This window comes from Benincasa hispida, chromosome 3 (genome assembly GCF_027475165.1).
Source record: "Benincasa hispida cultivar pf3 chromosome 3, pf3_genome.v1.1, whole genome shotgun sequence".
Taxonomy (NCBI): Eukaryota; Viridiplantae; Streptophyta; class Magnoliopsida; order Cucurbitales; family Cucurbitaceae; genus Benincasa; species Benincasa hispida.
This window is the reverse complement of record NC_143480.1, coordinates 64,335,918-64,345,732: the sequence shown is the minus strand read 5'-3', so window position 1 is coordinate 64,345,732 and position 9,815 is coordinate 64,335,918. Positions and strand designations below refer to the sequence as shown.

Here is a 9,815-nt window from a genome sequence, read left to right as displayed (position 1 = left end):
ACTATAAGATTTCAAGAAAAAGGTTATAAAAATGCTTCTACCATTAGTATAGTGATCAATTTATTTGAAGTTTTCTTGACTACGAAAAGAATCATTCTAAAATAAATTATATATATATATATATAACAAAATGATAAATAGTCAAATAAAAAAATGTATTTGTCTATTAACACGTACTCAACTACTAAGGTACAAATTTGTTAAAACATTTAAGTCCTATAATCCTTTGGTGCTTTCATTATTCCTTTTCTTTTAGTTATATTTTATATAGCTTAACTGAAATGGGTAATTTGATTTCTTAGAATAATTGCAAATTTAGCTAGTCTGGTTTGCAAAAAATTAGACCTTAGTCCCTATATATAATTCGAATTTAGTCCCTGTAATTTGATACAACACTTATAAATAATAGAGTTGTTTTCAAACATAGGAAAATGAACCAAAATATTTATAAATAACAGCAAAATATCACAATCTATCTGTGATAGACCACAATAAACAGCGATAGACTACTATCTATGTCTATCTGTGTCATGATAGACACAGATAGTAGTTTATCACTGTCTATCACAGATAGACTATAATATTTTAGTATTATTTATAAATATTTTTAACAGTTTTGTCATTTAAAATAATTTTCCTAAATAATACTTATGGTAGGGACTGTTTATGAAGATCTTATCAAACTGTAGGGACCATATGATGTTTTATCAAACTATAAGGACTAAATTCGAACTTTTAAAATCAAAGGGACTAACTTCTAACTTTCACCAAATCCATATATACCAAATTTATAATTTAACTTATTTATTTTCATTATTATTTTGAGCTAAATAAATGTGTCAAATAGTGAACAAAAAGGGGAGTAAAAAGGTATTGAAGAAGAGAGGAGAATAAGGAGGGAAATATATAAGTAAGATAGTATTGACAGTTTATAGCGGTAAGAGTATTTTTTTAAAAACTTTTTTTAAGTTTAAGGGTGTTTTTGAAAATTTTGAAAGTCTAGAGTTATTTTTGACACATAATCCTAACAGTTTCCATCAAAACTAACGATAAGAGTATTTTTGAATTGAAACTTTTGAAAATTCAAGAATATTTTGGACACAAAATAAAAAGTTTAGAGGTGTTTTTGTATAATTTTGCCTACTATTTTTTTAATTGAAAAAGTCAACAATAAACTAACCATGACTAAATTATATATTCTAGATTTGTAAGTTTAAAACTACATGACCTAAAAAAGATGGTCAAAATAATTTTTTAACCAGAATAAAAAAAAAAAAAAAAAAAAAAGCTTCAAACCAAATCCCAAAAAAACCAGACTGAGTATCTTGTCTTGTCTTCTGCAAAGCACAATTATATAACAAAAGAATATTACAGCAAGAATTCATGTCACTTTTTAGCATTCTTTAAACAAAATCTATACCCTTTTTTGTCATAAAATCATTCTAAATATAGCATACCACATGTCAAAATTTTGCTAAACGAAAGAACGAGTCTCTCTCTCTCTGTCTCTCTCTGGATGATGTGTTCTATGCCATTGTTCAAGAATTGAAAATTTGATTGGATTACACATTTAGAAAAAGATTTTGGTTGGTTACTGAAATTTAATGGCCTCTAAAAAAAATTGAACCAAAACCAACAAAGAATCAATGTTTATCATCAGTTTATAGACATGACCGTTTGTTCTGTTTTCAGAATATTGGAAAACGAATGGATGAACTCTCTCCCCTTCATTTGAATCCTTCTTTTTTAGCATTTCTTGACCACAAATTCAAAAACTGAAGAACAACAAAACCAAAAACCATGTTACAGAGAGAGAGAAAAAAGAAAGAAACGGAGAGAGATTTAGAATTGGGATTAGAATTCATATTCTTCTTCTGTTGTAATATCACATTGTTTAATTGATCCATATTTCGTTTTTTTCTCCATCTGGGTATCGTTCAAATCCACCAAAATCCAACTTTTCTTCCATTTCCCAATTGGGTATCCACAAAAATCTTCAAATCACAATTCTGAATCGAAACTCCCATCTGGGTGTTGCAGATTTTCGTGTTTTAATTCCATTATGAGCAGAGAAAGTGGCGTTTTGAAGGCATGGGAAGCGACGGTACGCAAAACTCAAGCGGCTAAGAAACGAGCTCACAGCATTTTCGGCACAACATCGGTAGCTCATGCCGACGATGGCGACATCGACGGCGGTGGTGGCGGCTGCGAAGCGATGGAATCTGAATTGAATACCGGCGAGGTTTATCATGCCGACAGAATCCTCCCAAATGGCGACTATTACACAGGCCAATGGTGCGATAGCTTCCCTCATGGCCAAGGCAAATACTTATGGACCGATGGCTGTATGTACGTCGGTGAATGGAGCAAAGGCAAGACGATGGGCCGAGGCCGGTTCAGTTGGCCTTCAGGAGCCACTTATGAAGGAGAATTCAAGAGTGGTTATATGGATGGGATTGGAACTTATACAGGTTCAAATGGGGATACTTATAAAGGGAATTGGGTGATGAATTTGAAACATGGACATGGAGTTAAAAGCTTCTCAAATGGGGATTGTTATGATGGGGAATGGAGAAGAGGATTACAAGAAGGGAATGGGAGATATCAATGGAAAAATGGGAATCATTATGTTGGAGAATGGAAGAATGGTGAGATTTGTGGGAAAGGGAGTTTTGTTTGGAGTAATGGGAAGAGATATGAAGGGAATTGGGAAACTGGTTTGCCTAGAGGGAATGGGACTTTCAAATGGCCTGATGGGAGTTTCTATGTGGGGTATTGGAGTAAAGATCCACAAGAACAGAATGGGAGTTATTATCCTTCTACTTCAACTGGGAATGTGCATTGGGATCCTCAAGATGTGTATAATGTTGATTTTAGTGATTGCAAGATCTGTCTTGGAGAGAAGGTTTCGATTTTGCCGTCGCAGAAGAAGTTAGCGGTGTGGAGATCGTCGAAAGGGGAGGATGGAGCGAAGCCGAGGAGGATGTCAGTTGATGGTAGGGTGAGTGTTGAAGTTGAGAAGCCGTTTGATAGAATGCAGATGTGGGGAGGTGGAGATATGGATGATTATGCGGCAGGGTGTTGTAGCGAGAGAACGTCGTCGGTCGGAGGAGGAGGAGGTGGTCGAGGGGATGTGACTGATTATATGTTGGGGTTGAATTTAGATAAGGAGGGACTTGGGATGCCAATGAAAATGCCAAGGTCTTCTAAGAGGCAGGGAGAGACAATCTGCAAAGGGCACAAGAACTATGATCTAATGCTCAATTTGCAACTTGGGATCAGGTAGTTTGATGATAAAATTTCATTTCAATCTCTTTTCTTGTGATCTCTTAACACAATCATAACTGTACATATCAGTTCTGTTTTTAGTACATTATGACTTTTCTGTAACCATTAGTTTGTATTTGTGAGGATTGAACAGGCATTCGGTAGGAAGACCGGCTCCGACGGCTTCACTCGACTTGAAGCCTTCAGCTTTCGATCCTAAGGAAAAAGTTTGGACCAAATTTCCTCCAGAAGGAAGCAAATACACTCCACCCCACCAGTCATGTGAGTTCAAATGGAAGGACTATTGCCCTTTGGTTTTCAGGTACAATGCCAATTTCTTGATATATAGATTTGTTCAGTAAATTAGCTTCATTTCTTTGCTTTGCTCTTTGGAAGAAGATCAACGGTTTAGTACAATAGTTGGAGAGTTGAATAGAAGATGTGTTTAAGGAAAAGTTAGGTCTGCTGTCGGCATTTTTCGACATTGTGTTCTCGAAAAGAACGACGAAAAGCACGCTATCCGAAATTAGTTCTTGAACCAACTTGTCAGTAGTATCATGTTAATTCTTAAGTTTCATGGCTTTGTTAATGGATGTCATTAATTTTCAGAACTCTGAGGAAATTGTTCAAGGTGGATCCCGCTGATTATATGCTATCAATCTGCGGGAACGATGCGCTGCGGGAACTCTCGTCTCCTGGTAAAAGTGGTAGCTTCTTCTACTTGACCAATGACGACCGATATATGATCAAGACGATGAAGAAGTCAGAAGCCAAAGTGAGATCTTGTTTTCTTGCATTATTCATTTTAAATGAACAAAGGGGTGTTGTAATTTGGGAGAACTTGGCCTCATTTTGCAGGTTTTGATAAGAATGCTCTCTGCCTATTATAACCATGTGAGAGCCTTTGAGACCACTTTGGTGACAAAATTCTATGGTCTTCATTGTGTTAAATTAACTGGGCCGATCCAGAAGAAGGTAAATCAACACTTGTTGCAACACAAGCTTTATGGTTATCGAAACCGCTTTGGTGAGAATGTGTTAATTGAATTCTATGGATGATTTCTGTGTTTTAAACATAGGTAAGGTTCATCATTATGGGAAACCTTTTTTGCTCGGAGTACTCCATTCACCGACGGTTTGACCTGAAAGGGTCGATTCTTGGACGCACGACAGATAAGCCTGAGAGCGAGATTGACGAAACAACTATCCTTAAGGATCTCGATCTTAACTTTATATTCCGACTTCAGAAATCATGGTTTCAAGAGTTTTGCAGGTGAAAACTATGCATGGATTCCATGCTTAAGAAGTTATTTATGTTTCTTGTCAAAGATCTCAACTAACATTATGACTTGATAAACTAGTTTCATCTTTGTTTTCATGTCTCCTTTTGATGTTTATTCATTGCATTTCTTTTAGGCAAATCGATCGAGACTGTGAGTTTCTTGAACAAGAAAGAATTATGGATTATAGTCTTCTTGTTGGTCTTCACTTCAGGGAAACTTCAGCTGCTGGTGATTTGATACCTTCTGGGGCTCGCACTCCGATAGGTTGTTTGCTCTTACTTTTCCTAGATCCGTCACTGTTTATACCATAGTATCTCTATCCTCACCAAATGACAAAATGTATCTCTTTCAGGTGGGCCTGATAACGAAGCAGCTCCTCGTCTGTCGAGAGTCGACTTGGATCAGCTCTTCCTAGATCCATCCAGGTGAAATCCTTATTGATTGAGAACAGTCATCATTCTTCTTTTTCAATTAAATGTTTGAACAAAACCTTTAGTTATAACTTTGTATAAAACGATTCCGGTGGCCAAAGCGATCGACAATTTCGTTTCATTTTACAAGCTTTCATATGCTCCATTTTTTGTTCTATTTCAAAAAAAGTGGATTGATAACACAACACAATTTGTTCCTGAACTTCACAACACTGAAATTGCAGATGGTCGAGTATCAAATTGGGCGTAAACATGCCTGCTCGGGTCGAACGAACGGTGAGAAAAAGCGACAGCGAGTTTCAACTGGTAGGAGAACCAACAGGAGAGTATTATGATGTGGTTATGTTCTTTGGTGTCATTGACATACTTCAAGATTATGACATTAGCAAGAAGCTTGAGCATGCCTATAAGTCCATTCAATACGATCCAACTTCGATATCAGCTGTTGATCCGAAGCAATACTCGAAGCGGTTTCGTGACTTCATATTTAATATCTTTGCAGAAGATGAGACAAACTTCGAATGAAAACGAGTCTCTCGACTTATGAACTACTTGTTGAGGAAGCTATTTAATTTTTAGCCGGGTCGAGCGGGAAGTGAAGCTAGCCGTCGCCTGGTCACATTCTTTCATTTGTTTTATATATAGAAGCAGATCATATATTCATAATGTTTTAGTAAATGAGAAGAAAAATGAAGCAATAGAATTCTGTTTATGTAACCATTTCTGTAGTTTTCATTACACAAATTACACAGAGAAAGGTATAGTCATTGATTATTGGATATTTGGTATCAATTTGCAAATGTAAATAGAATCTGTTCTTTCACTTATTTTTTTTTAATGCTTTACAAAACCTATAATTCCCATCAGGGGTGTTCATGGGTTGGATTGGGTTGGGTTGAAAGACTTCTTAGACCCAACTCAATTGTTCGGGTGGTAAATTTTTTCAACCCAAAAAACTTTTATTAAAAAATGAACCCAATCCAACCCATGAAATATTTGAGTTGGGTTGGTTCGGGTTTATCGGGTCATTTATTTAAAATTTTATTCTAAAAAGAAGCAAAACGTAAATATGTAAAAGTCTAATTTAATTATTTCCATATATTGAATTAAGATTAACAAAGTGTAAAGAAACTACTTCTAAGAGTTGTTGAAGAATAAATTATTATAAAAAATATTAGAATTAAATAAAATTAAAATTAATATATGTATAAATAATTGTGTTATAAGTTAGAAAAAAATATATTTTAAAGTTAATAATAAATTCGGGTTGGTATTTTAAAGTTAATAATAAATTCGGGTTGGTTTGGATTATATCAGGTGAACCCATGAACCAATCTAACTCATAAAATTTTCATTTATTTGAACCTAACCCAACCCAAATGAGTTGATAACTCAATCCAAACCGCACGGGTTGGATTGGGTTGATCGGTTTTCGGGTCATCAGATTTTTTGAACACTCCTAATTTCTATTTTATTTTTCCATTTTAGGGTTTTTTTACAAGGTATTTTTCTTCTCAAGCTGAGATTAATTTTGAACTGTTTTAATTTCCCTTTTATCCAAATTTCTATTTTACTTTTCCATTTTTGGGGTTTTCTTACAAGGTATTTTTCTTCTCAAGCTGAGACTAATTTTGAACTGTTTTAATTTCCCTTTTGTTTATCATTGGAAACATCAGTGTATTTTCTTTTTCAATATCTTAAAAGGCATTTACTACGAATTTAAAGAAATATTTTTGAGCAACTAAAAATGCATTTTAAATTCAAAAAGTGTTTTTGAATAATTTTGGCAAGGTAAAAAATATATTCTAGATTATTGTAAAATGAATCTTGTAATGGTAAGATTTTGTTTTAACAAAGGCTATTTGGATAACATTAGATTTGAGATGGTAGGAGATCCTTTCTATTCACTATCTTTTTTCTTTTCCCTTTATAACATTTAATGGGTTAGAAAGGTTATTGATGAAATATTCTGATAGTATAAGACATAGGTTGCTCCCCACTCAAATTTTTTATATGAAAAAACCAATCTTAATACACAAGGATTAAATTATTATGAAAAAGTATGTTAATACACATTTTTGTCTCTTATAATGCATACATTTTTTAAAAAAATATATCTAGTCATTGTACATTTAAAAACTTTTATAAGAACAAATCTTTTTTAGATTTAAAGGTTTGGATACTAACACATGCAAGTGTACGTGTCGATTTTAATATAGTCAAAACGATCAAGAGATCCGTATTGTCTTCTTGGAATTAGATATTTGAAGAAATCGTTTCAACTTTATTCAGGAATCCAATAGGCGATAAATGTTATGAGAATTAAATCTCAGCAAAAGCATGTGATCACGTTCTTTCATTTCTTGAAAGAACTAAAAATACAAAAACTAGAAGAAAAGGTTAAACATCAAACCTTTGCCGATCCACAATTACAGTAAATCTCCTCCTCGAACCGATAGTCTTCTCCTCGAATTTTTCATTTTTCACAAGATCTTCCTTGTTATGATTCTGGCAAGGATTTGGCTTGTGGGAATCACTCTTCAAAGACGAGAGAGAATAAGGAAGAAAATGACTATAGAGATTATTTTGTAGAGTGTAGAGAGTAGAAGTGTAGAAGTGAGTTCATAAGGGCTTCCTAGGGCCCTATTTATAGATTTGGGTCACTCATTAATTTGAATTTATATAGTATCCATCTACCGATATTCTAAATTAAATATTCAATAGTATCTAATAAAAATATTTTCCCATTTAATATCTCATATTAAAAGGTTTAAATATTTAAATCATATTAAAGGGCTATCATTTGGGATATCTCACAAAATGGGCTATCAAGTAAAAATGTTTTACTAAACGATAGCATAGAGAGCATACATGATCGAGCTACGAGTTTACTATACGATAGTTACTTGTTTAATCATTGCTACACGATCGAGTAGTAAAGTCTATATGATAGGTTACTGTTTTCTAAACGATCGAGTATTTCATCTATATGATAAACATCATTCATCTCCCACTTACTCGATCGTCTACTCGATCATCTACCTTCTGCTTTCCTCAATCCAAAATCATACAGAGCCCACAACTTCTGGATTCTCACACCGAGAATACCAAGGTAACCATTGTGGTGGTATTCTAATTCTGTTCGAGGATCAAGATGGACTCGAATGGGATCGAGGTTCATTAAGACGTTCGTTGAGATCGTGTTATGATCGTTGTGTTCGAGTTCGTGCTGATTGAACAAGTTGCTGAATGATTGAGGGATACTTGAAGAAGAGTTCTTCTAAGGTTTGCATACTCTATCCCTTGTATCTTCATATTAAGTAGGATGCTGTAATTTATAATTATGCATAATCTGTTCGTTTCCGTTTAGACTGTAATTGTTATGTTCTTTCTCAATTGAATTTGGAACGATCCACTTACGCTACTCAAAAGATCTCGATTGAAAGTTTCTTTAATTGGTATCGGAGCCAGGTTGTTATGATATTCCAAATTCCATTGTTGTATTGAACTTCTTTTACATTCATGGTGAGTTTTAAGTTTTTTTTACAATGCGTTTAAGAGTTAAATGTGTTTGTGGATGTGTTGATGGATGTTTATGGGATGATTGCCTCTATTTAAAGCTTTCTTTAAGTTTACAAAGTGTTAGTTTGTAAAGGCCCCTGTGTTTTTGGGCATAATTAACAAGCAATCGAGTCTGTATTCAAAGTGTTTGAAGTTTTTTGAGTCATTCGTGATGAAGTTTTGAAGCATGGAGATGCTGTTCTCATCGAGGAAGAAGACCAAAGGTTGGTTGAATCGTGTAGCTCAGGCTAACGATCATTCAGATTTGGCTAAAGATCGTGTATAAAAGTTCTTCCCGATTGTGTAGTATTTAATAAACGATTGTATAGCTAATGCTAAACAATTGAGTAAAGAGTTTACTCTATCCTATTGCGTTGGTTGCTCGATCGCATAGACGCTTGAGGTAAACGATTGTATACACGCACTAAATGATCGTGTAGTCCAACATGCTTCATTGCATAGTCACTGGTTACTCGATCACTTGGTATATGATACTTGACGCTTGCTCAGCAATCGTTTAGACGATCATGCTTCACTGCATAGTTGTCGTCTACTTGATCGTTTAAGACATGCGTTACACGATGTGCACTACATGATCGGGTGACCTTCATGCTTCATCGCATAGTCAAAGGTACTCGATCATTTCTAAATGATCTTTTATGCTCATACAGCGTTGCTAGACGATCACAAGGAGCTGTTACACCATCAAGAAGATGCAGCTTCACTCGGATGGTTCAAGACCGGTTCGCCTGTTTGAACCAATGGACTCAATGCTCTTTGTAATGGTTAGCTTTATTCTTAAGGATTTGAGGCTAATTATCCCTGTTCATCAACTTTTACTTAATGTACATAAGATGTATGTTTGTTTATATGCCATAATGTATGACATATAAATTTAAAACTCACCTTCGGTTGTGCATTTATTCATGCATAATATATTATGTGTTACAATATAATAGATTGCATGATTAAATTACATTAAAGCATGCTCATGCATCAAATATTATAAGAGTTATATTTATGCATGCATTAAGTATATTGATAACGGGCAGAAATGCACGTTATTACAGTGCTAAGTTATTAAAAAAATGCAGATTTGCGTTGATAAAATATGCTAAATTGCGTCCAAAAGCATTAAGTTCATAACATTGCGATCGCATAAAAAAAGATTAACTTTTGTATTTTTATGCAGAATATGCATTGATGCAAGGCAGAAAGTACGATCATAAGAAATCAATGGTTGAGCGTAGCATTACCGCAAGGCTTTGCGGTG

General features: G+C 34.5%; 1 protein-coding gene across 1 annotated transcript; it reads left to right on the top strand.

Moving 5' to 3' along the window:
* Positions 1 to 1,508: 1,508 nt before the first annotated feature.
* On the top strand, positions 1,509 to 5,716 carry LOC120074214 (phosphatidylinositol 4-phosphate 5-kinase 5-like). Its single transcript, XM_039027269.2, has 8 exons — positions 1,509 to 3,282; positions 3,422 to 3,589; positions 3,877 to 4,042; positions 4,126 to 4,242; positions 4,347 to 4,540; positions 4,684 to 4,814; positions 4,903 to 4,975; positions 5,206 to 5,716. Exons 1-8 carry the CDS (start codon positions 2,063 to 2,065, stop codon positions 5,504 to 5,506), a joined length of 2,370 nt encoding a protein of 789 aa, XP_038883197.1. The 5' UTR covers positions 1,509 to 2,062; the 3' UTR covers positions 5,507 to 5,716.
* The last annotated feature ends 4,099 nt before the right edge of the window (positions 5,717 to 9,815 follow it).